The following is a 27488-nucleotide window of genomic DNA, read 5'->3' as shown; positions in this document are numbered from 1 at the left end:
TGAAAGCAGACAAGACTCTTCGACACTATACTTCCTCTGTAGACTTGTCGTTTACACTTTGATGGGAAAGATTTGACAGTCAAAGGTAGCTTAGACTGATCCATTTCCTCTGCTACACGCATATCAAAATAAGAATCTTAATGTAAATCCAGTCTGCATGTAATTTTGTTCTGTAAAATGCTCTCAGACCAAAAAAGTCTTGTTCTTCATGATTTTGAGTAAGAAAATAAACGCAAAAACATTTCTGGCACACATGCTTAAAATACTTTGTATCTCTGCAATAACTGATTTTATAAAAAGCATTTTCTTAGATACTAATTTTTAAGCTCAGAGTAAGAGTTGCCAATAAACACAATTTTGTCAAACCTCCTGTAGAATATGCCCTATAGAAAAAAATACAATACATAAAGCAAATGAGCTAGGGTGATTAAGTTGATATTAAGCTGTAGCTTAATATTTTAGAAAAGAGTAATGATTTACCCTTGTGAAAACTTTGTGGGATATATATCATGTTAAGTAGAAGCATAAAAAACCTGAGAAATGACTATATAAGGTGTCTCATTGAAAGAACCTTTCCTGATTTGCTCTGATTTCTTTGTACTGATTAATCAAAAAAAGGTTCCAATTGAGCCAGAGACAAGTACTTTCTGATTTGATTTAGGAATAATGAAGCACCACTGAATCATTGCAAAATGTAATATAACTTTGGCCAAATAGAGCATACCACGGTAATTTTGGATTTGAAGTTAGTACCTTTCATATCTAAGTTTGTATGTCCAATCTAAGATAAGTACCATTAAAAAAAAGCTTCATTTTCTGTTTCTCAGATATTCTCCAATGAGTAAAGTGCCATTGTGAAGAACTTAAGTTGGATAACTTGGCTTTTATCAATATTAAATACTGGGCAATGCATTAATGATTGTTGTTCAGACTGGCTCTTTGCTATAAGCTTTTACATAATTTACATCAGTGAATTATTCATACTTTAATCAGGTTCTCATTTTTGATACAATATATTAAAGCACGAGTCTAGTTATAATGTTACCCCTCTGCTGCAATACATATTGCAAGCTGAAATTTACTGCAGCAGTAGAAGAGACCATTTTATGGAGTGAAATTAGTTAACACGAAGTGAGACTTTAAAGGAATTATTGCTGTTGCAAAAGGAGGTGAGTTCAAGTCACCAGGGAAGGAAACAGCTGTCGGGTGGAGGGGGGAATGTGTTCATATTTGCAGGTTGTTTGCAGCTCATCTTTCCCCACCCAGCATTCTGTGCCAAGGAATAGGGAGTGTTGCTCTAAATAACACTTTGGCCTTTATGGAAATATGTTCCAGGAGACTCAGTCTCTCCCCTCCCCCCTTTGCTGGGTATAGTTAGCACTTCTCCAAACCTTATATAGCAAGGGCTGATTGTTAGTGTTAACAGGAATAAAATGAAACAGAGTGGGCTGCCAGATTGCATAAATCAGGCCACTGTCTAGAATTTCATAAATGCTCCAACTTTGGGTAAAATCTGAGTACTCTGAACAATGCTGTTCTTTCTTCTTTTCTTTCTCTCTCTCTCTCTCTCTCTCTCTGAGGGAGAAAAGCTAAAATCCTGTTTCTCTTGATCTTTATGTGTTGGGTTTTATTTTGGTGGGGTTTCGTACCCTTTTGAAGACCAAAAAAGTTTCAACAGAAGCCACAGCCAAGCAGATGTCCAAGATGCCCAGGTACTGGATCAATTCTCAGGTCTTCTGCATGGTTCTTCTCCGGTGTGTGACATAAGTGAGGACCCTTTGAGACTCATTTCTACTGTGGGCAAAGGAAGTACAGAGGGAACTGCTATGCAGCTGGAAAATGTTGAGGCTTCTGGATCGGTACAATCTAGTCCTGTAGACCAAAATAAAGTGGTCTATTCAGCCATACGCCATATCCGTGACAAGTTGGATTCTGGAACTTTGGCGCATCCTCATTTGCCACAGCACCCCAGTAGTGCTGAGGATGGAGACAAGAGCAGTGTTGTAGGAAGAGTTCATCCAGGAAGCAAGTCCAAAGCAGACCTCAAACTTAGCCGTAGCTTATCAAAATCGGATTCTGACCTTTTGACCACCTCACCAACAGAGGACGATACTATGGGGAGCAGAAGTGAATCCCTTTCCAATTGTAGCACTGGGAAAAAAAGGCTGGAGAAATCACCTTCCTTTGCTTCCGAGTGGGATGAGGTAAGACCAAGCTGGATTTTTTTTTTTTAAAGTAAAATAAAAATTGCTGCAGGAATTCCATGGTAAAAATGGATCAGGGATGAAAGAGTAGAAGCAGTAGTATTTATCCTAGTATCAAATTTGTTTGGTAGATAATTAAAATTACACCTATGAATTGAAGTCAGGTGTTTAATCTTTTGATGCAGAATTTAGGGAAAGTTTTAAAAGCATTCAGTGTTGTCTAAAATGGTATTATTCTATTCAGAAGCAGTTGTCACAGAATATGTTTGCATAGCATATTCTCTCTAGAATAGCTTGTGGGAAAAGGTTGGGTTATATTATATATCTAGAGCTGCTTTATGTTAGTGAAAAGGCTTCAGTAAAGTCAGCGAATACCTGGATGTTTTTGAACCCTCTCTTAAAATAGCTAATTCCTAGGATTAAGAGGAAGTCAGCATAATATATGAGAAATCATTCCTTAATAGAACTTTGTTCTGATAAGTCAGCAGAGATTAAGTGCTGTTCTTCAAACATCACTAAAGCATTCCTTGTTTATTCTACTCTGACTTAAAACGAAGTTGCATGAGCATGCAAACTGCCTTTTATAGATCGGAAAATCTATTATTAAGCAGTTAAGACTTAGTTGGGGAAACATTATGCCATGCCAGGTCTAAAAAAATATTAAAGAAAATCCATTAGCAAACAAATTAGGGAGGTTAAATTGTGTGGATTATAAATTGAAAGTATGAAATCATTATTTTTATTGTGTAGTGCTGGGTTACTCAATTTTTAAAAGGTCTTTTGCAGTACTTGGATACAAAATATTGCAATCTGCAACTCCTTAAAGTTGGGGCATCTTTTTGTAAAATTGCACAGCTGCTGTGCAGTCCTGGGAAAAGATCTATATATTTTAAGGTACACAGATGTTTCTTATGTGACCCTATATACTTCAGGGCTCTTTTGTGCAACAGAATCAAAACTATTGTACTAACTGCTATTTATTTAGAGTGCAGTGGTATTTCTTATAATAAAAACATTAAGCTTTGTACTAACTTGCAATTCTTATATAAAACATATTTCTTCAAATATGTGGTGGTGTATACATCTAACCAGCTCAAGTGTTGGAAAGCCTGTTTCAAATTACTGAATAACATTAATTTCATGCTACAAGTTGTATGATTTGTGAATATCAGCGGTCTTGTTCTGGAAACTATTCCTTGCATTGTAGAAACAGTATTTTCTGGTTACCTTGAGATTACTAAACCCAGTCTAATTACTAAATTAGATTACTAAACCCAGTCTAAAATGATCATTGTGATGAAATAAGTCTGCCAGAAATGTATTTATTTTAAATACTTCAAGTTTTTTTTATCCAAATTACTAAAGTGCTTATAGAATGCCCTTTTAATATTGCTATAATGCTTAGTCTGTTTCTTCCAAAATTTTTGCATATATTAAAAAAATTGAGGAGGATCCGTAATTATATACCCTAACAAAATAATTGCCTTTTGTTCCATTGGTATTTTGGTGATAACTTGAATTGTAACTTTATTTATGTAAATTATGTAAGTTTAATATTTGTATCCAAAAGTAAGCAGCAATACTAGAAGTGTAATGAATCATTAATCATTACTATTAAAATATTTTACAGTTCTTTGGGATACTTATAGAGTAGAACTTTTCTTTAATAACAAACTGCTTTTTCCTATCTTCTTAAGCCTCACTCCATCTCAGGAATAACTGTGACTTTATGAAATTTGAAATTGAATGCAAATTTAGTTGACTTTGTTACTAATAAAATAAATTAGGAGTGAATTATTTTGAAACATTTTAACTGATTTATTGGAACCTAAAAATGGAAATAATAATGCAGAATTGTGCATTCTACTCAGAGGGAAGATGTAGTGGGATTGTGGAACTAAAATACAGATTTGGACAGGGGTGGGATACGACAGGATTAACTACCAGTTCGGGATTTACGAGCTTTCCTGCCTGCTGTGAGCCGTGTGTCTGTTAATCGTCATTAGCACGCTGCGTGCCGAGAAGCAGCCTTTGAAATAGCCCTCTTTTCTTGTTTTTTTTAACTGCAGCTGTGCCTTGTTTGGCAGCTGAAGTTGAAAAATCAGGAAACAAAGATCAGGTAAGAACCCAGGTGGGCGGGTGGGGAAAAACATCAGCAGACATAGAACCGATTCTATGTCTGCTGCTCTTCAGAGCTACCGGTTCTACAGAGGTGGACAGAACCGGTAGAAACCCACCCCTGGATTTGGAGAATGGTGTATTATTAATCTGGTTATAATGCAGTATTTGCATGGGTATCTGTAATAACTATAGAGTTCAGAAAAAAATATTTTATTTTTCTCTACAAGGCAAGGCAGTCAAGGGAGAGAAGTGTTTAAAAATAAAGATACAAAGAAAGTAACATAAAACAAAATAACAGAAATGTTCTATTTCTAAATGTTTTATGCATGAATTTTTGTGAAACATCCACTTTCAAGGATGAAACAGGATGGTTCAAGGATTCTGGGGACGTCTCAAGTTTGAAATAAAGATATTTAAACTCTGAAACACTTTCAAAATGCGGGATGGCCCGTTTTGTACTCAAAACTGGGGGATACAATGAAATTTTCACACTCCTAGAAGTTTTTTATATTGGTATTTATATATTTATACCAGTACACCATCTATTATTTAGATTATATACAATTAACAGTTGCAAAATAGAGCAATTAAAACAATATTGTTTAAGCTCATAAGGTCCAGTAGTAAATCGTAATTTTTATTGTCTTTCTATTAGCAAGATTTGGGGGCATTCTGACTTTAATAGGGTGGGCCAGAGGGGGGTGTTCACTTGGCAAAAGTGGAAAGTTGAACCAATCATTTCTAGGCTACAGGAGCCTAGAGTAATATGGGCTCTAGAGTGAGGAGTCTACAGCCAAGGCCATCTAGTAACTCTCCACTCAAATCCTGGAAAAATGCATAGAATGCATAGAAAATGCATAGAAAAATGCAACACATCCTCCTGACTAGCACTTATGGAGTGAGCAGATTCTAAGTGGTAGAAAATAAGAATCCATGTATTAGTTTATCTTAAAGCAAAGTGATCAATCAATGTCTTCAAGCCTAGTGGTGTACAGCAGTTCAGATATTGGGCTAGGACTAGGGAGACCAGGTGAAGGATCCTCTGCCAAGGACAATCACTGGATGATTTTGTGCCAAGCACTCACTCTCAGGCCAGCCTAATTTCCAAGGTTGTTTCTTGGAGGAAAAAAAGGGAGGATGGAGTACTATGTACACAACCTTGAGCTCATAAATGAATGAATAAATATTTTGGTCATTCAACTTTGCAATTATATGGAATTAAACAATGTTCATGTAGCTATAAAATTAGTTATTTTTGTAATTTTCTCTTTAATTTGCTGTCACAAATGCTAGTTTTATTATAGATTATTTAAAGTCTGAGATTCTGTAAAATTTCTCAGTTTGTTTCTATAACCTGATCTAGTAATTAGTGTCATGTAACTAGTCCATTGCTTTTTCATTACATATGGGTGGTAATGTCTAAGTACATGTTTGATTATTATAATGTCATATGTTTTTCTTTTACCTGACAGAAAATACCTTAGAATTTTCTGTCAGGTAAAAGAAAAACGTATGACATTATAATAATCAAACATGTACTTAGACATAACCACCCATATGTAATGAAAATAACTAAATAATAAGATTTTAAATACATAAAACATGATTGCTATTTATTACTATAGGAGCAAATACGCATTTTATTTCATCTTTGTCTAATGTGATTTCTTCAACATTTTTTTTTACTATTCTGTGACTCTATTTCTTGTTATTAAGATGCTAGGCTGGATCAGTCATGCTTAGATCAATCTCTTTTTCTGTTGATAGTCACATTCTCTTTCAAGTAATCAACAGTACTATGTAGCCACACGGGATGTTTCTTAAGCAAACTCTATTTAGGGCAAAACAAAAATATATTGTAAATATTATGTGTTGAATAATATTTGAGAATATAATTGTTAAGAATATAGTTGAACCCCCCCCCCCCCAATATTATAAGCCTAGATGTAAAGTACAAACCAATTCCAAATCAAGTGGGAGGGTGAAGCTCATTGTAGCTGTTCATTTTTCTTCTCTAGCAGAAGAAGCTACATTGGAATCACAGATACTTTGTGTTGATGCTTTAAGTAAGATAGATGGAGTTGAACTGATTGTCAATAAGTTCCATTTTCAGCTAGTATTGTACAATTTCTCACGTTTTATTGAAGTTAGTATGTTGAATGGCATTTTCAATTATTTACAAATATAGAAATATGAAAGCACAAAGCAACACATTTGCTAAGAAAAGCTGCTTATTAGCTTATTTCACTGGAGAATAAATTAGAAGGAATGAACTTGTATGAGTTAGGCTGTGGATAGCATAAATATTTGAGTGCTTTTAAACATAGCTGAAGGCTAAAGTGGTAAATTTGTTTCTGTAATGTGTTTATAAATATTCAGTACTCCCCAAATCAATGTGCAGCACTCAAAGCACATTACATTTTGCATAAAGCAGTTCTTGTTGTTCTTTTATTTTTATTTTTTGAAATTTTTATTTGGGTTTTCACAAAAACAAAATACAAATAAAACATCTTTTTTGAAAATAGCATGGTCCCAGGTTATCTCTTCTTCATATAGACACAAAACTCAATTTCATGCTCATTTTTATATTCTATTCCATATCTTATTACCATTTTATATTTTCTACATAGTTTTTCGCCTCTTCTAATTTTCTCAACTTTGTTTTAGTTATCTCAATTCAAATAATTATATTTATACTTTTGTCTGTCCTGTTACAATTTCACATTATCTTTTCTTATTAAGCAAATTTTTCCCTGTAGTTACCAATTAGAGTATGACACCTTTATATCCTTTAATTTTATCCATTCAAGCTCTTATGTAAGCTTCAATGTATAGCTTTAAGATTATAGCATTCAATATAATACATAACTTCCAATCGAATTCTGCTTGGTACATTCTTAAAATAACTATATTCTTAAAAAGAAAAAAATTATATATATATATATATGTATGTATGTATGTATGTATGTATGTATGTAAATAAAACACATTCCATTCCAATTCAATTCTATCATTAATATTTATTAAAATCTTAACATCTTTAACATTTCTTTTCAATTGAATATCATACTTCCTTGGGAACACTTATAAACTTTCCATAGTTAATTCTTTTTTCCCCCATATTTCTCACTTATATTTTTTATAAATCATTACTAATAATTAAAAATGTTCCCTTTTAATTCTCTCAATCATTTTAATTCATTTATATATTAACAAACATCCCACTGCATTACAATAAATATTTTATTCATCATCATATTTTCTAAAGTTATTTCTATTTGTAATATAACAAAGCTATCTTATGTACCTTTGCAGAATCCCTTTTACAATTAAATTTTCACCCATTATCTCTAAACAAACTTATGGTTACAATCCTTATATCTTTTCCCTGTTTCTCCATTTCTTGTTTCTGTCTTTTACAACTTCTTTTCCTTGCCTCCTTCCCCCTCTTCTCCCTCCCCTTTTTACCCCCTTGTCTCTCTACTTCTAACTCTCTCATCTGTAATCCCCTCTTCTGTTGCTTTCTAATATTATACTTATCTTTCAAATTGTTCTTCTTCTTTTTGGTTGTTTTTCTAATCTTAAACCTTTCACTCTCTTTCCCCCTTTTCCCCCCCACTTAAAATTATTTGATCATTAAAGATGGCTTCTTCTTTGTCCCAATCTTCTTGTTCTGCAAGCCTTTTTGTTGCTTCTCATAGTTCCAGATCTCCATTTCTAAGAATTGAAACACGAAGCCAAAAGAACTCTCCCTTCTTGTGCGTCTTCTTTCCATTTTTTAAGTTCCGTTTTCAGTTATTCTAAGAGTGATACCATTTTAAAAACTTTTAAACAACCACCCAGTTAATTTTAGTCATCTAGATGCAAAAACCAAAAATCACCAAGTAATCCAAATAATCCAAGGCTGTTTCTATTTGCTTCTTTTTTCCACTTTCTCTTCCTGGGGTTCTATTATTTTGTTACCAAGTTTCCATTAAAATGTATCTTTGAGGAATCTTGTTAAAATTTCACTGTAAGTTCCTTTTAATTACAGTTCCATTCCTTAATTCCAGGCAGTCTCCTCCATTTTTCCAGATCCTGCCCTTCTATTCTTTTTTTTTTTCTCCTTTCCAGCTTGTAAAAACTTTTAAATGTCCAGAAATCTTTATTATCCCTTTGACTTTTATTTTCAGCTTAGATGCCTATTAATGTCAAAGTGGATTTTTTTTTCAGTTTCTTGCTTAAGTCTCTTAGCTGTCAGTACAAGGAAGGGAAGAAAAAAAAACCTAATCCTTTCCCTTCAAAATCTTCTTTGGGAACAATGTTGTTAAGTTTAAATTCCAGGGTACCTTATTTGTTGCTTTTGCTGTTTGACCCGGTCAACCAAAACTTTATCTTCTTATCTTCCTCCTGCACATTCTTTTCTGGTTGAGTTCTTCTTTGTGGTGGCCATTTCTGACCACCGCTACAACCGCCTTCTGGAAAGGGAGTAATGGCCAGCTGGGGAGGAGAGATGCGGCTCTCCTCAACCCTGCAGGCAGTCTCCCCCCTCTTCACCACCTCTACGGGGTGGCTTAGCCCCGAAACCAGCCGGCTCGGGACGCTCCAGCGGCGAGCACGGATCGAAGCCTTGGAGAGACGAGGTTTCGGTCTGTCGCCGAAGAAGCTCAAACCAGAAGTCCATTGTTGTTCTTGAAGATTGAAGTGAGATATGTCAAAAATTGAAGTGAGATATGTCATTCTATGCCAGGATGTAGCACCCCAATTTTTGGAGATGTATGTGTATCTATTATAGGACAGCGTAAATAAATGTGTTCAAATACTTAATATCTATTTGAAGTGACCTTCTTCTGAATCCTAAATATGCCTACACTAAATATAAATCATTTCAGGGAACTCTATAGACAACAGTGTAAAATAAAATATTTACAAATAATGAAACACTGCAGAAATAAGAAAATGCAATTTGGTTTTTAAAGATTCCAAGGTAAAATTGATTGTATCAGTCTTGATTATTTTTCTCTTGGTGTTCCCACTTTATAATCCTACTGCGATGGTAATATTATTCTGGTCTAGTGGTCTAGTGCTTTTATTATTAGAAAGTAATTAAATCGTAAGTTATGAAACAGGACTGGATTGCTTGCATCAGATTTATGAGGTATTTTCTACAAATACTGTTCTTTTCGTAGGGTAGATTTATCATTGTTTAATATAAGTTGGTGGGCTTCTATACGTGTACATATACAAATAATTTGCATGCTGAAGTACCTAACCGAGAGTTTTACTTGGTAGGATGTCATGCCTTCTCCTTAGCTGTCCTTGAAGGCCGATATAGGAAGATTCTTTGGAGACACAGTGGCTGTGTGACTCTACACACCCAGAAACAACATATGCTTCCCCCTTGCATGAACTACAGAGATTCATACTAGACATATCTCACCATTATTACATAAATACTCGGGATGCACAAGACAATTCCACACCTCCCTGCTGCTTTCATATATTAATCCTGCTATAACATACAACATTGCCAGGTTCTACTTGTGCGATAAACTAGTCCCAATTAGCATCTAGTTTGTCATACTAGAGTGGTCTCTACTGTGATAGATTTAGTCAGCTGCATGCTAACCTTTATGCTCCTCTATACACCCATCTAATGCTTCTACCTCTCCTTTTAGATTCCTTTTTAGACTTTGGGGTTTTTTTATATTTACTTTCTCTTTTATGTCTTTTAACTGTTAATTATTTTTTAGACTCTGGTGTATTTTCTATGCTTGCCAATTTAATGTACTCCATTCTCCTTATGCTGACCTTCGACCATAATAAAGATTTGATTTGAATAATTTACAAATTATTTTGAGACATTTCAGTATATATACAAGAGATTTATAAACATCCGGGAACTTGCTCTCTAAAACATTTGTGGAGCAGCTCAGGGAGTCTGCCCTGTTTCTTTACATTGGCCACGTGCAGGATTGAAAACTGTATTAGCTTGACTGACCTGCAGAAAAAACAATCCATGTGCTTAAAATGCAGAGTGATATGATACCATTGCTAGAGTTTAGTGTTGAGATGCTTATGCCAAGCCATTCAGTGACAAAGGATTTTTTTTTCTTCACTGTACCTCACAGTTAATGTTTTTAAATTGTGTCATGTCAGATCCAGGCCATTCTCGTTTAAATGCCACCTTGTATTTCTTCTTTCCTGTGATATTCCTGTTCTCATTTTTGTTGTTTTCTTTCCTTTAGGCTGTATGTACATTTGACTTTGTTATTATAATGCTCTTCCCAACTTAATTATCTGGGGGAATATTTTTATTGCTTCCCTCAACCTTTGCAAAGACCTGTTAACCCCATCTGTTTAATGCAGCAGTGTAGGCGTGCCTCAATATGTCTATATGGCACCACTATGTTCTGTGAGCTGCACTGGTTGTCAGTGACTTTTGGGTGCAGTTCAGGGTGTTGATTTAATCACCTTTAATGATACTGAGATAGATTTTGTTCCATTCAATTAGGGTCACTTCTTAGTGACATGGTATATGATAATATACCTAACCTATCCTTTTGGCTAGCATCATTGTAACTTTGTCCATCCATTTTGCTGGTGGTTGTGGTCTTCTCTTTCCTTTCACCTTTCTTTCTTGAGAGAGCTAGTGTGTTTGAAGTTGCATAGTGTGTTTGAAGTAGGATAATTTGAGTCTGGTCATTTGTGCCAGAATAAAAGTGCTGGGTTGTTTGATGAGTCATTTGTTTGGGTTTGGGTTTTTGTTTTGGTTATCCATAGCAATGTCTTAAATCTTCTCTTAACACCAAATTTCTAAATACTCTTTACCCTTTCTATCCTGCTTCTTCAAATCCAATTTTTTTGCTTCCAGACATTCTTTGCTTTCACAAAGAATGCCATTGGTTTCCCTAATGTGATCTTTGCAGATAGAGGGACAGCATGGCATCTGAATTTCTTCTTCAAAAACCCTGTAACTATTCTACTGAGGGCTAGTCTGTAGCATATTTCTTGATTACCTGTTTCTTTGCTGTTGAAGGTTGATTGTAAAACACAGAAGATATGTACTACTTCAATACCTTCATTCAATACCATATCTAAGGTTAGTTGTTGTATTGTCATTAGTTTGGGCTTCTTTATACTGTATTTAATTTTAGTCTCCTTTTTTCCCCTCCACTCCTTGGCTTTAGTAAGAAGTTGCTGGAAGAGTAGTATTACCAGCATAGCAAATAGTAATTGATGTTTCTTTCTCCAATATTAAAATCACATTCATCTTCTAATTCAGTTTACTTAATATATATTCAGCATATAGATTGACTACAAGTAGTCCTCGCTTAATGTCCATTTGTTCTGCAGCGATTCAAAGCTATAATGATGTTGAATGAAAGATCTTATGACCCACCTTCGAAGTTCTGACCATTGAAACAACCTTGCACGTTAACAAAATTTGGGCCCACCCACATTTACACGCATTTTTTTGTGGAGGGCTGCCTACCTGCCTACCCATTCCTGCCAGCTGCATCTGCCACCCAGCTATAACCCAGCCCTGCATCCACTGCATTATATGCCACTACTGTACTGGCTGGGGCAGCTTTTTTTTTTTTTTTTTTGCATCATCTTCTTTTATGCTGGTGCAGCCAGGGTTGTACCGTACCCTGCTAAGGGAATATATTAATGCCCTCCATTAGCTCAACTGCCAAGGCCTCTGTTCATACTTCACCCAAAAGGCCTTTAGTGAAAGAAGCCTGGCTTGTAAAAGAAGCCCCAGCCCAGCCAAGGTGAAAGAAGGATCCTTCTAGCCAGCTCCTTCTTTTGGTCAGTGGTGAAAGAAATCCCCAGCAGTGCCAGTGTATAAGAAGGTCTATTTGATGGGTCCTTTTGTGCCAGCAAAGCCAGATTTTTCTTTTGCAAAAAGCAGCTCTGGGCAGGGATGAACAGAGGCCCTGACCTGCACACAAATAGAAACTCTGGGTGGGACGTGAATGGAAACCCTGGGCGGAGGACAAATGGAGGCCCTAGCTGACACACAAACTGACACACAAATAGACACCCTGGGTTGGGCACAAGAGAAGCCCCAGCTGCACCAGCATGGAAGAAGGTCCTGGCTGGTACAGTAGTAGTACATGGTGCAGTGGGTGCAGCAGTGGCAGGAGGGGGTGCACAGCAGGGGCAGCTGATGGCCGCAAATAGGTAGTCAGCAGAGATGGGGGTGGGTGGAGACAGGCTGGTAGGAGGATTTCAAGAGGAGGCAGAGGAGGAACCTTATCAAGGTTCAGGGTCAAGAGGTCAAAGCTGGGATGGGTCTTTGCCATTAGTGAGATGTGATTAATAATGGATATTGGGACTGCTGAAATTCCCATTGGTAAGCTATGCAGCAGTCAACAGGGCATTGCACTGTTATGACTGCACCACTTAGCAATGGAGATTCCAGTCCCAACTATTGTCATTAACTGAAGATTACCTATGTTACTTATATGGGAGAGTATATACCCTATATGGGAGAGTATATACCCTTGTCTCAATTTGCCAACCAGGAGTCAGTCTGTTTCAGCATGTTCTGCCCGATCTATAGCTTCTTGACTGGTATATAGTGTGAGGATAGGGAGATAGTTCTAAGCTTCTGATTTTTCTAAGTTTCCTCAGAAATGATTAACACATTCATAGGCCTTTCTGTAACTAATAAAGCACATACTTGACTTCTTTTTTTGTATTCTTTGATTTTCTCAGTTATCCAGCAAGCATTAGCAAACATGTGTCATGTTCCAAGGAACTATTCTAAAGCCAGACAGAACATCTGGCATCGCTTTTGCCATATAAAGTTCTAATTTGTATTGGATGACCCTAAGCATTGTTTTGCTAGCATGTGACCTTCATGGCATGGGGACAGGTTATTTCAGGGACTGCCTACCTCCTATGATTTCTGCTCTTTCAGTAAGATCAGGCAGAGTTGGTGTGCTTTAGAGCAGGGGTCTCCAATCTTGGCAACTTTAAGACTTTTGCTGGCTGAGGAATTCTGGGAGTTGAAGTCCACAAGTCTTAAAGTTGTGTGTCTTTTCTGTCGTGATGCCTGCCCTCCGGAGCAATATCCTGTAGATATTTCTTTTTATTTTTTTTCTATTTCAAACTGTAAGCCCCATAGTGTCATTCTGGATTTGGATGATTACCAAATTTGTAAGAACTGTGGTAAATGTGGTGCTTTTTCCACGCAATGAGCTAGGCACAACACAAGCTTGGATTTAAAATCTGAACTGTCCATCAGCTGTCAGTTTTGTCCCCATGCATTTTGCTCTGCAAAGTCAAAAACAAATAGATGCCTCTCAGGCAGAGAGATCACAGCCTATCATCTGCTCAGTGGATAACATAGAAGAAACAGTTTGAACAATCATATAGCTCACTCTCATATCACTGTCACTCAATATTACTTTGCATTAGGACTTGTTTTTATTTTGGCTGAATATTTAAAAGGTTCTCTGACTGTGTGGCATACTTAAGATGTCAGATTTGCTAGTTTATGGTGAATTACTGGTAAATTGCCATTATTGTGGCAAAATGTCTGCTATAATTTAAGATTTCCACTCACATTGAAATAAGTGATGGCTAGAAAATTGTGATCTCTCTAGACAACTAATCTGGTTGTTATTTCTGATGAGGTGCACACAAGGTAACTGACTCACCAGCTTGTTGGCTTTCTTATAGGATTGGAGTGTGGTTTGTCAGATAATTTCTCAAATCTTTAATACAGTGTTTCAGATTTCTGAAATTGTACAAACTGGTATCCTCAGTCACCCTATTCTGGAATATAGCCCTGTGATTTTAGTTGAAGTTAAATTATTGTTCAGTGTGGAGCCTTTTGCTGTTGAAAACAGATATTTCCAATGGTAAACTTCGTGGAACCCTGACAAAAAAGAAGGGTACTTGCAGTTAAAGATGAGCTTGTTGAAATAATTAGAAGATGGAACAGCAGGATTTTTTTTCCAGATAATATACATCATTAATTTTAGGGCATGGAAGATAAGGGATATGATTTTGTGAAATTAATAACAATACCTTGAGAAGAAATAATTTCAAAAATTTTGCTGAATTTAGAGGACTTTATGAATATGTATAGGATGACGTTGTGAATATCTATACTATATATATAGAGAGAGAGAGAGAGAGAGAGATTGAGAGATTTTAAGTTTCATTTATTTGCTAGAGAAAACTCTGCAGTACATTTAAACTTAGTGAATCCAGTTGTACTTATTTTAACTCTGAATTCTTAAATTCCTTTCAAGTACAGTGATGTGAAAAAGAAAGCACACTCTCTTTGAGTTCTATGGTTTTATGTAAAACCATAGAACTCATAGTAAAAATTATCTGTTTCTTAGCAGTTCTTAAAAGTAGATAAATACAAACTCAGTTGAATAAGAACACATGATATATTATACCATGTCATTTAGCTAGTCAAAGTACATTATTTTCTTTAATATTAGCTCTTTATCAATTTCAACTATTGCACAGATCAAATTTTCTGATAATAACTTTAGAATTTTCAATAGTCTTGTAATTGAATATAAAGCAGAAATCATTTGTTAGAAATCTTATCTATTGTATTGATTGATGCCAATAGCTGTGATAAATAAAGTAAATTCAAAATTCCTCATAAAGAGAAAAATATAGACATTATTTTTCTTGTATAGATCAAGAGTCAATGGCTTTACTATAATAAATTCAAACTCGGCTAATAAACATTGCCATCTTATGGTAGAATAGGGAAAACACCTCCTTTAAGAAAACTGGTCCTTTTGTGTCCTATTTTAAATATCCCTCAAAGCAAGAGTGTTGAATATTTGGGTGGGGTGGTATTTTTAGGAAATATGGAGACAAAGTATGGGTCTTTAAATATTTTTGTCTTACACTTCGGATGAATAATTCTTAAAATAATTCTGATTTTCCTAGAAACCATTTCCCTGATTTGAATACTTACTGCACAGAATAGTATAAGGAGTAATTATTCTAATTCTATAATATTATTACTATTTTAACCAACATTACTCAGGTTTCACAATCATAAATAAATTTCCAAATACCCTACTAGCCCAAATACAATGAATGTGGTGTTATTCAGGTGTTTCTGACCCTTTGTGAGCCAATGGACATCATTTTTCTAGGATTCTTTATCAATAATTATGCCTTTGAATTCTAGCTGATTCATATATTCCTTATGTACATATGTAATACAATTTATTATGTAACTTTTTATTTATGTAACTTTTCCAGTAATGCCTAAACAAGGCCCATAGATATGAGAACTTCTAAATTAAATTGGCCAAAAGATTGAGGGGTCATTGGTGCTCTCTGAGCTTGATAGTTTTCTTGCAGACATTTCATTACCCAAACAAGATAACATCATCAGTGCTAGTTAAGGAGTGGGATTTGCTCTCAATTTAGATTCTAGTGTTTGGGCAGGATTAGGGTAGTGCATCTATCCTTGCCCTATTTTACCTCTCAATGGTTTTTGATAGTATTGACCATGATATTCTTCTGGATTGGCTCAGAGAATTGAGAGTGGGCAGTATAGTGTTGTGCTGGTCTGCTTCCTTCACTCAAGGCCAATGCCAGTCCACAGATTGATACTATATATTGTTTACGTCTTGATAGTTTTGTCTCTCTCTCTCTCTCTCTCTCTCACACACACACACACACATGCAGAGAGAGAGAGAGAGAGAGAGAAATCATATTTGGCACAGAGTTCTGTTCCTTGTTCTTATGGCATGATAATAGATTGAAAATGATAGCTGGATAAATGTCAGATATTGTTAACAGGATTGCTGGTGATGAGGGACCATGGGTTCTGTGTCACACATCTCAGGCATATTGAAAACTTTTAAAATGCTGTATATGTACCTACAAGGAAGCAGTTTTCTTTTAAGTATGTAGCTTGTGTGTTAAGGGGATAGTTGCCTTTTAACATTGGGTGTTAATGGAAGCTCACTGACTGGAAGAGGGTCCATTGATTGGAACAAGGAACAGGAGGAAGGTTGCTTTTTTTCTCTTCCAATTATTACACCAAAATTAAATTAACCTGCTGAAAGAGAAAATCTTATACTTTTTACTTTCGTAGAAGTTCAACAATGTATGTTCTAGTCTAAAAACACCTCTGAAATAAATTAACAGGGACTGGTAACAATTTGATGAAGGAGAAAAAAAATTCAAAATATATTAACTAACATGGCAGATTATTTTCTAGCGAAAAGGATGTCAAGCTTTTTCATTTTCTTTCTTTTTTTTCCTGTGGATGGGTGGGTAGTGGCTTTGAATGAAGCCTTTTGGCAAGTGGCCATATTTGAACAAAAGGAAGAGCACAGCTGTTGTAAATCAATGGATTTTTTTTTAGATTTAAATGCTGCAGAGCTTGCATGTTCAGGATGCATAATAGCATTTATCAAAGAGAGAAGATCAGAGCTGTTACTTTTACCAAAATGAACTGTGCACTTGGACCTTAAAAACCTGCTAAAACGACTCTACGTAAAAAGGGCCTCAAGCTTACCTGAGCTTCATAGTGTTTTTAAATCTATGTAAATCACTTTCCCCGGCCCTCCTTGAAATGCCCTTTAGAATGATGAATGTCAGAGACACCAGAATGAATTAAATGTAAAAAATGTCTCAAGTTGGTTACTGACTAAAGAAATGGGAGTTCCACAATATTTTGAGGTTTCACAAGATTTTTCAGTTACAATAATCTTCTCTTCAGCTACTACTATTATTGTTCCACTTAAACTGAGAGTATTTATTTAAACATAGCTTTACTGCCTTGTCATTTCCAAGTGGTTTACAACATTATAATATTTTTATGTAATTTAAAAATGAAGTAAAGTATGGCTTTAATGGAAGGTTACAATTTTAATAACTCTCATTTGAACTATTAAAATGTAATTAATATAGAATTTGCATGACAAAAATGAGAAAATGGAATAATTTGTCTTGCTTGTTCCAAAGATGCTCTTTCAAAAGTCAACTGGATTAATATTGCTTGCACTCATCTGGTCATTAGCACTCTTTCTGAGAGTCATTGAGGCCACTTGGAAGTTTATCTGTGTCCTCAGGGTCATTTGAAGAGTGCAAATGGATGTGGAACCCTCTTGGAACTGTTCAGATTTCCGAGGATGAGGATCTTAGATGAGAAGCTAAACTTCTTCAAGGGAAGAAAACAAAAGAAGTCCAGTGGCCTTTTGAAACAGCATCTTTGAGACAACCATGACCTGAATGACTTTGAATGTCCATAGACATTTGTCTTGCTTCCAAATGTATTTGGCATGAGTAAAAAAAGCATTTCAATTTGCACAAGTTAGACTTCATATTTTTTATCTGGTCTACCTCCATTTGTAGTCTTCACATTATTAGCAAGGCTGATTGGGCAATTCAAGCCGAACATTTTTGGAATGTATGAGATTTCGGAAGGCTATACAAAATCAGTATTTCAGATACACTGGCAGCTTCAATAAAGAGACAAAAGAAAGAAATTCTAGTTTGATGAATAAATCAGTTCACAAGTTTTGGATCCAAATTGCAATATCAGCTATCAGAAAACTTGTACTTTTAAGTTAAAACTATAAACTTTTACAGTATACAGTATACATGTAGGCCAGCAAGTATATTTGTGCAGAGTGCGAGAATAAGAGAATGAGGATAAAGTCTAGATTTATGAGCATATCCATGTATATCTACATCTGTATAAATACCATATAGAGTCCACAAAAGTCCTTCTGGTAAGCTGTCGTCACAATTTCTCATCTTTCTCCATCACTCTCCACAAAGCAAGTCATCAATTCTGGTAGAAACTGGAACTTGCATTATATTTGTTACAGTCAAGCTGAGAAAGAAATGCCTTTATCTTTTGCGATCTATTTCTATTACTGTACTGCCATAGTTGCATCCTAGTTTGTAAAGCAAACCATGGCAATGTGGATAAATGTAATTGCATCATGTTAAAATATAATGTGGGTTTGGTTTGGTTTGGTGTAATGTGAAAACTATGCTGTTGGATAGATGTGCGTGAAGTCAGCCAATTGTGACTTTTTCAGATTATGACTGTGCCAGAAAAATGAGGGCTTAAGGTCAGGAAGGTGCTTAGAATGAAGCAGGAAAAAAAACTTGAAAACTTGAAAAGAAAAATGTGAAATTATGGAAAACTCTTCTTCTCCCTTGCTTTATATTTTCTCTTAAGTAGAATTATATTTCATTTGATTGAATTCTTTTGGAAAACATGTTTTGCTCTTTCCCAGCAGTTTCAGGAGCAAGTGCCTGATGACTCCGAAGTTCAGTCTTTCTACAATGTAAGAAACTTGCAAAGCTTTGTTCTGCTGGGAACCAGTCTGGTGCTACGGTTGCTTAGTCGTGCAATTAATTTGTGCTTTCTTTGTGTTGGTGTGTTTTCTTCACTAGTTATGAGGGTCCCGTGACATTAGATGCTTGCAAAATTTCATGTGGTAGGGATCTGAAGTTTTTTTCTAAACCTCTGTGCGATCCACTTAATTCTGATTTTGTGCTTAGTATTGTTGCTTTGTAGAATCAAGTTGAGGGGGGGGGAAGGGAGAGAGAGAGAATCAGAGAGAGAGAGAGAGAGAGAGAGAGAGAGAGAGAGAGAGAGAGAGAGAGAGAAGCTAAATTTTGAGGTGAAAGTGGCAGGTTAAAAAGAAAACAGCTTTGATGTCCATAGGCTTGTGAATATTAGAAACAATTCCAATTTAATCTCAAACCCTCTCTGGAATGTGTATTTCCAAATTTAGTTTTCCTTTTCCCGTATAACTTTTTGCATCTAAGAAACAAATCTCTTGTTTCTATTGTTATTAAAGTGCATCTTAACGTGACAAATTAAACAATTATATGTTGCAATCTTGTGTATTTTTTTTTGTTTCCCCTAATTTGCACTTTATACCATGCTTACAATGGCAGGGACAATATTATATTTTAACCAGAGAATATTTTAAAAATTATGAACTTGTAATTGATGTGGTACAATTCTTTTATTGGTTTACATTAGATTCCTTGGAAGGTCCTTGGCCTTCAAGACTACCTGTGGAAGTACTTTCCTAATTTTTTAATTGTCTTACTTAAAAACTATTCTAACTACTGTTTTCTTTTTTTGAGTTCTTAATGTTTGGGAACATGACTTGAGTGATCTTTCACCTCTTGATTGTTGAAATATTCCCCAGTATGCTCTTTTTTTATTTTACTTTCACTTATTACTGCATTTCTTTGCTGCCCAATTCCCAACAACTCTGGATGGTCACAAAGCTGCTAATGTTTGTACATTTGTTACAATTTATGTTAATGCTTTTGCAAGCTTTTAGTTGAAGCAACTTGGTATTGGGATCTGTGCCTTGAAATCTCTCCTTAGCTGTAATAGTGTACTTTGTAAGTAGAAGGATTATATATTTTGAACATTCAAAATATTTGTTCTATTCATATTTTTAACCAAATCATAAATGGGAATTTAGTATTTATCTTGGAAAGACCTTCTGTAGACTTCTTTCTCTAATGCTGATCATACATGCATTATTTCTGAAGATGACATAAAACAGTTTCTTTTGAACAAATAACTTTTCTTTTGTAATTAAAATTTCTCTACTCTGGTTGTATTTTTTGTGAAAAAATGTTTACTAATGTTTAATATATTTTTCAGATCGAGAAAATAATGAGTTCCATTGGCGAAGGCATTGACTTTTCACAGGAGCAACAAAGAATGTCAGGTACTATATTGAATTGTAGACAGGTGTGAATGAGTTTTATCTCAGACAGTCACCATTATTTATGTTTGCATTCAAAAGAAAAAAAAAATGAAGGCCAATGCAATATGTTTAACCTATTTGGGGATTTTAGTTTTGCAAGCCATGTTTCTATATTTGGTGTTCTCCTATTTCCAGGGTTCCAGATAAAATATTTCAAATAACTTTCTGTGTTTCCATATTGGATAAATACCACAAGGTTTAATTTAATTTATTGAACTACGTTACTACAATCAGATATTGTATCTTGTGCTAAATACTTTGCACAACAAAAATTAAAACGTATGCACAGATGAGGGACAAAATTCTATCCAAAAGCTCAGACTGCTTCCCTGCCACTAGTTGTAATATTTAGATAGGCTACATGTTCCTGAAGTCTTGTTCCAGAAGGCTGCCAGAAGAAAAAGCTGCTTAAAGACATCTGTTTCCAGTCTTCTCTGGGACAGCTGGCTTTATTCATCCCTTACGTTCTTTTTTAGATAATTCTGGATCAGTGATTTTAAATGGAATTTCAACTGTAGCAGTTGAGATTTGCCTTTCTTTGTTTCTTCCTTTTCCCAAAAGGGAAAAACAAGGGTAAGCAAGGCTCCAAGGATCTGGCATTTGCTTCCGAAGGGGGATAAAGGGAAGACTTTCAATGGGGACTTTCAATGGGGATGGGGTGACGGTTGCCAATCAGAGAAGAGAGAGAAAATTCTGCTTGTGGAAGAAATCTTCTTCATCTGTAACTTACAAATATGGCTAGGAAAATGGAGATAAATAAAGAGAGAGAAGTAAGGGCAAAACTTATTAAATATGCAGTGAAGCTTGATGACTTTTATCTATTACAGAATAACACCTTATATGTATTGGATGTAATCCCACTTATGATAAGGAAGAGGGTTGGGCCAACATTTACAAATGGATGAAAGTTGATTAAAAACATTAAAGGAATCATACTGGATTGTATGAAAGACCAATTTAGTCTAATATTATGTTCTTACAGTAGCCAACTATGGAAGCCCTACAAGCAGGACATAAAGTACTGGGTTTCATCTTTTTAACTAGTCTTGCACTAGTTAAAAAACTGTAATGTTAAGCTGTTTTGTCACAGGAATCCTCCCTTTAGACAGAGCTCTCTCTATCTTGAAACACCCTATTTCTATAATTGTAGGTAGCTTTATGCGCATGATGTTGCAACCAGTTAAATTAGAAATTCTCGTATTAAAAAAGGTTGTGGGCTAATTGATGTTGAGTAATTTTTAATCTAGAAGGTATTATTTATTTGAATAAGAATAAAGATCATAAGGATATTAGTATCATTTAACAATATTAGTATCATTTAACATAATATTAGTATCATTAGTAATATTAGTATCATTTAACATTTAACAATCAGTCTAGAGAAAGAATACAATAGTAACATTTTCAGTAATATGTGTTTGTATAATCAGTACAGGAAAAATACTCTGAAATTTTCACTTTCACATAATAACTTATGCAGAATTTTGGCACTACCGTTTAAAAAAAGTATAATCCCCAGCAGAAGAGCTATGGCCATGCATGAAATGCCCCCCAAAAAAAAACCAAGCAGAGGAAGATAATCAGTCAATTACTACTTCAATTGAATATTTATGCAACTTTTGAGCCAAAACTGTGTTCTGTACAGTCCATGTAATGCTTTGCTCTAGATAGTCATGTAGGAATTATAAATTACTCTGGTTCTCTTAAAAAATGCAAATGCAAAATTGTTCCTATTTCCTCTGCCTAACCCCCAAATGCACATATTATCTCCATATCCAAAACAAATAAATAGATAAGGATGCAGATTTAAATTATACATTTTTATGATAAGTCAGGGATGAAAAAACAACCCCCCCACCACAAATTTAGGGATTCTAGCCTCAGTTTATTCAAAAAGAAAAAAGATTAGTCCATAAGAGATTTTTAAAAATCTTTTTAATACTTTAAAAATAGCCAGAATTGTTTAGCTTATAGCAGACAATATGGAAGTTAAGTATGTAGCACTGAGTGAGGAAACAGATTCAATGTTTCATCTGATTTCTAGGCTCCAGAAATGATTCAGTGATCTATACCTTAATAGAACAGCCAATACATTATTATATGACTTCCATTTATTGATTATGTGCCATCAAGTCATGTTGATTCTTAACAATTACATAGATTGATCTTATCCAGAGTGATCTATGCCTAACTTGGCCCTTAAGGTCTTCCAACAGTGCACCAATTGAGCCCATCCATTTGCCTTTGGCCGACTTCTTTCCTTTCCTTCTACCTTTTTTGATATGTTATAATAGAACAACCCATGTAATGTTTTAAGAATTCCATTACACAACTGAAAAATTACAGATCAGCCTCCTGGTAAATTTAGTTTATTGAAAATAGTGGAAAGGATATTGAACATATTATGGAATTGCCACAAGATGTATTCAGTATGCACTGAATACTAGGAGTTGGGGAGCACCAGGAGTTGGGGAGCAATATTGGTGACAAATATTATTGTGGTTTCCTGCTTGTATTTTTCCAGAGCCATCTATTTAAGAACTCTGTAGAAGAAAATATTGGGTTAGAGCTCTGGCCCAATTCAGAATGATTTTCATATTTTCATGGGACTTAACTGCCACCCTGCAATGTGAATCTTGATGTATAGTTTTTAGTTAGAAGTTTTTATTGTTCTATACCCGTGATGGTGAACCTATGGCACATGTGCCAAAAGTGGCATGCAGAGCATCTCTCCAAGCACACCAGCCGTTGCCCATTGCTGTTCCAGGTTCCAGTGCATATTGGCCAGTTGGTCTTCATGCGCATATGCACATGTGAAGACTAGCTTGCCAGCACACATGCACGTTAGAAACCGGCCTGCCATCTGGTCGTTAGACGCTGAAAGACCAGGTGGCCGGTGCGCATGCACGCTCCGGGAGCTGCTCTTCCAGTTTTCGGCGCACACCTTTTGCCACTTTGTTCCTTTTGGGCACGTGTGCGCTCCCATTTCAGCACTCAGTGCCAAAAAGGTTAACCGCCACTGTTCTATACAGTGCATACAGTGGTACTTTTTCATAGGCATTTCTTTCCGCTGAGATCTGAATCTACTCTAGGAGATTTTTTTTCTATAAGTATCCACATTTCCACAAGAATCACATTGTTATGTTTAATGCATGGCTAACTGAAGGTATTTTGCATGCTCATCATAATGCAGTGTTGACTGAAAAATTTGCATGAAACTGTTAAAACTTGTTACAATTATACGATACCACGTGTATGTCACCAATGTTTCATGTAATAATATGATGCTTTATTTTACATCCTGTACCCAGACTGATATTAACAAATGTGCTCAAACTGTCAGTATATGTTATTGTCTTCTGTTGAAGTTCAATAATTGCTATCCCAGGAAATTTTGGGAGGCTATTACCTACATACAACTTTGCAACTTGCTTATAAATACAGTATATTTAAGTATCTCACTTTTGCAGCTATTCTACTATAAAGGATGTTTCAGATTCTTTTACAAATAGATAATATGAGGGAGGAACTTATAATTCAACTCACATTCTGTTGCTCTGATACAGCTAAGCAATCATACATAGCATTCCAAGAAAAAATAGCTTTTTTATACAGTACTTATCAGTAGAGAAATAGCTTTGTGTAATTTGAGGCATTTGCTGGAATTTGAGAACGCCAAGTAATACAGAGCAAGTACCTATATCTTAAAATGTATTATATCTTGCCCCGCCTAGGTGACCCAGAGTATTACACATTCCTTTCAGATTATATTAAGTATCTCATGTAGTTAGCAGTGTCTAGTACGACTCTGAACTGTTAGGTTTACTGATCTGAGTTTCTCAAATGTATGGTTCCAGTTTTGTTTCCTTCATCAACTGTTTGGTGCTTTCATCTGGACACTTCTGGAAGATATTAATATTTGCTATGAAAGTCACAACTTTTCATATCATAAGTTGATTCAGCTTCATTGTCAGCATTCATAAGCAAAAATAGCATCATTGATAATTAGAGAGAAAATACAATTTGGAAAATGAATGAAGAGCTGGTTGCAGCCCCGGCTCCTTCAAAAGTGTAATCAACACATAGGAAAAAAAATAGATCAGGAGAACTGTATTTTCCAGCTTTATCCCCGACATTTTTCTCAGTTCTTTCAGAGAGTGCTTAATCAGCTGAATTCCCACCAGCACAGAAAACTCATGTGCTCCATCTCTATATTTGGCTCAATATATTGCATGGTGCTGGAGATCATACGGTTGATTAGAGGCAAATAATCATTAAGCCAGCTAAGATTTTGGTGAGAACGGCACCAAATGCTGGAAGATCAGAAGTGTCAAAATGTTGTAAGATTTAACTATCTCATAAGAATTAATTATCTCATGAGATTTCAGCAATTTTTCAAAACGATTTACAGATGGTCCTTAAATTATGGCCATAATTGGGATTTACATAGCTAAGCAAGATGATTGTTAGATTGATTTTATACTCCCCCCCTCCCAAAGTTGTTAAGTGAATTACTACAGTTGTTAATTAAATCACGCAGTTATTAATCTGGTTTTTCCAATGATTTTGATGTCGAAAGTCAGCTGGGAAGGTTGCAAATGATGATCACATGACCATGCAATGCTGCAACTATTGTAAATACATACTGCTTCCCAAGCATCTGAATTTTGATCCTGTTACCATGGTGATGCTGTGGTTGTCATTTTTGGAGTGTGGTGCAACTTTGAATAGTCACTAAGCAAATGGTTGTGAGTCAAGAACTACCTATACATTTCTCCCCGTCCTTGCAAGATTTTATAATGCTACCATAAAAATTGCTCATCATGTTATTCTACTTGGCTGTTTATAGTGGAGCATCTTTTGAGTCCTATTTCTAGATCAATAACCTAGGTATTTTCCCATTTTGCTTAGTATAAATGAATGTACAGATCTACATATGTTTCTTACAATAATTAATATTCCTATGATAGTTTAAAGAAATTTTCCAAGAATTTCATTTGAAAGATGTGATGATTTTCATGTTCTTCACATTTTAGTCCTCTTTTCCATTGATTCACAAATTTAATGTCATAATTCAGTAAGGAAATAATTTTATCTGTGCATTTTCCAGATGTAAATTCTAAATATTTTTTTTATTACTAGTGAATATTCTGTTTTAATACTGAGAAAGGAAATTGGTTCTTGGATAACAAAAAATGTGAGTGGGATCTGACTTATCATTACCTCAGACAAAATAAGTGGAGTTCTTTCAACCACAAACAAGCCTTGAAATATTAAGAGCTAGCAACTGCTGCATTTTCAAGAAAGCAGACATATACTTGAACATATGAGTCACTCTGGGATTGGATGATAGCAGCAATAGCTCAGGCATTCTCTTGGAGCAGAACAGCACCATGGGGGAGACATGAGTATTAGAGGTTCTAGAACTGCAAATCTCTAGATGACCACATAGCAATAAAAGTTTTAGGTATGTTTTCACTTAGTAATTAGTAATTACTTAGTAATTAGTAATTCACTTCCTTAGTAATTATCTTTGTCAATACGCATTGAATCTATCTGCTGTACTCTGCTCTGCCTGTAGCTCCCCACCATAACTTATCATCCAGCGCAAACCTAAGTTCTTGAAGCAGATCTTGATTAGATCTGTTTTGAAGGTAAGATTAGGGTACTTGTGCCTGTGAGTTGCAAGATGGCGACCAACTTTGCCTTGACTGTATTTGAACCACTGAAAAGAGCAGGTTCTTAATTACAATTTGTAATATTTTATTGAAATGGATTGTCTGATTTCAATAAAACTATTTTAGAGTTTTAACAAATTCAGATTTTCTTTTTCTTTTGTTTTAACATGTTGAGTGGTAATAATGTACAGTATTCCTCCTTTGTGCTATCTCTGGATCCAGTTTGTAAAACACTGTGATGTCTCTTGTGGATGATGGCTCATCCACATCTTCCTCAGTGGCCTTGAGAGAGAATGAAGGCATTCCTGGCATGTTCGGTATTGCTGACCCTGAACTGCCTGCAGAACATGCCTCAGCTGGGAAGAGTTCGCAGGCCAATGAGGAAGAAGGGGAGGAGCTGCTGGCCTTTGTGGATTCTAGAGCGTGCAGGCCAGAGAGGCGGAGATCTGCCAGATTGATGGGGAAAAGACCCCCACCCCTCTTAATGGGCTGCACTGGGCAGGGATATTTAGCATGGCAGGCAGAGGGAGGTGTTGCTGGAAACAATGTGTAGGTCATGGCCAGATGGTTGTTTGTGTTTCCAGAACTGTGCAGTTCATGGATTTAATTCAGTTGTGGAGAGTGTTTATGTTTATGTTTGGAGCAGCCAGTTATCTGTCAGGTAGAGTAATTGGCCATTGCCTGGAAGGTTAGTCTGGGGCAGGGATCTTCAAATTTGACAGCTTTAAGACTTGTGGTCTTCAATTCCCAGAATTCCTCCTCCAGTCATGTTAGCTCAGGAATTCTGGGAGTTCAAATCCACAAGTCTTAAATTTGCCAAGTTTAAAGACCCTTGGTCTGGAGCTTGTTCATGGCTGGCTTTCTGAAAACAACCACCTGAACTCCTGTCTTGGACAATTCCTGTGACTTCTCCTTGAAAGCCCTGAAACTGGACTTTCAGACTTGTTGTCAAACCTCAGTGAAGGCCCCAGGCTTCGGAGGAGATTTGGGCTGTTTATTTTTGGAACCTACCCAGGCAAAACCTTGATTTCCAAGACCATTTTAGGTTTGGCTGTAAATTTGTTTTGCTTTTGGTTATCTACTTGATTGGGAGCCAGAGGTGGTATTCAGCAGGTTTTGACCAGTTCTGGAGAACCGGTAGCGGAAATTTTGAGTAGTTTGGAGAACCGGAAAGTACTACCTCTGAGTGACCCCGCCCCCATCTATTCTCTGCCTCCCGATTACCAGCTGATCAGGGTCTTCTTTTGTTGCCCTGCACAGGAGAACAGGTTAGTGGGGTGGGGATGGAATGGAGATTTTGCAGTAACCTTCCCCTGCCACGCCCATCAAGCCACACCCACCAAGCATGCCACGCCCACCGAGCCACGCCCACAGAACCATTAGTAAAAAAATGTTGAATCCCACCACTGTCGGGAGCGCATTATTGTGCTAAGCTTGCAGCTGAGGGTTAACTGAAAACCTGAAATAGAATAGACTGAATAAGGCTCCCTACGCCAACCCTGACGTGTTGGTGAGTGTAGGCAACACAAACACTGCACCTCATGGATCCTTCCAAATGGAGAATCTTCTAGTTTAGGGATCCAGATTCATTGGACTGGATATATTCACAAGCCCCAGAGAGATTATATCAATTGCTGCTGATCCGTATGACAGTCTGGTGCTTGAAGATGTATGCAGGATGAATAACATCAAGATAAATTGTTGCACGAGCCTCTTTAGACAGCACTGCCTCTTTT

General features: G+C 36.0%; 1 protein-coding gene across 18 annotated transcripts in view; it reads left to right on the top strand.

Moving 5' to 3' along the window:
• Window positions 1-27488, top strand: part of ANKS1A (ankyrin repeat and sterile alpha motif domain containing 1A) — a 116879-nt gene that overhangs the window by 59865 nt on the left and 29526 nt on the right. For 7 of the 18 annotated variants that reach the window (XM_087959826.1, XM_087959829.1, XM_087959825.1 and 4 more), the window contains 2 exons: window positions 1660-2204; window positions 19969-20035. In XM_087959826.1, coding sequence (XP_087815952.1) covers window positions 1660-2204; window positions 19969-20035 — 612 coding nt within the window. Of the gene's footprint in view, window positions 1-1394; window positions 2205-18568; window positions 18620-19968; window positions 20036-27488 lie in introns of those variants that run through there. The other 11 variants (XM_087959824.1, XM_087959817.1, XM_087959827.1 and 8 more) reach the window with 3 other exon arrangements.

The sequence above is a fragment of the Notechis scutatus genome, chromosome 3, assembly GCF_049901735.1.
Source record: "Notechis scutatus isolate UNSWTSFEM ecotype Mainland chromosome 3, rNotScu1.2, whole genome shotgun sequence".
Lineage (NCBI taxonomy): Eukaryota > Metazoa > Chordata > Lepidosauria > Squamata > Elapidae > Notechis > Notechis scutatus.
This window is presented reverse-complemented; position numbering and strand designations above follow the sequence as displayed.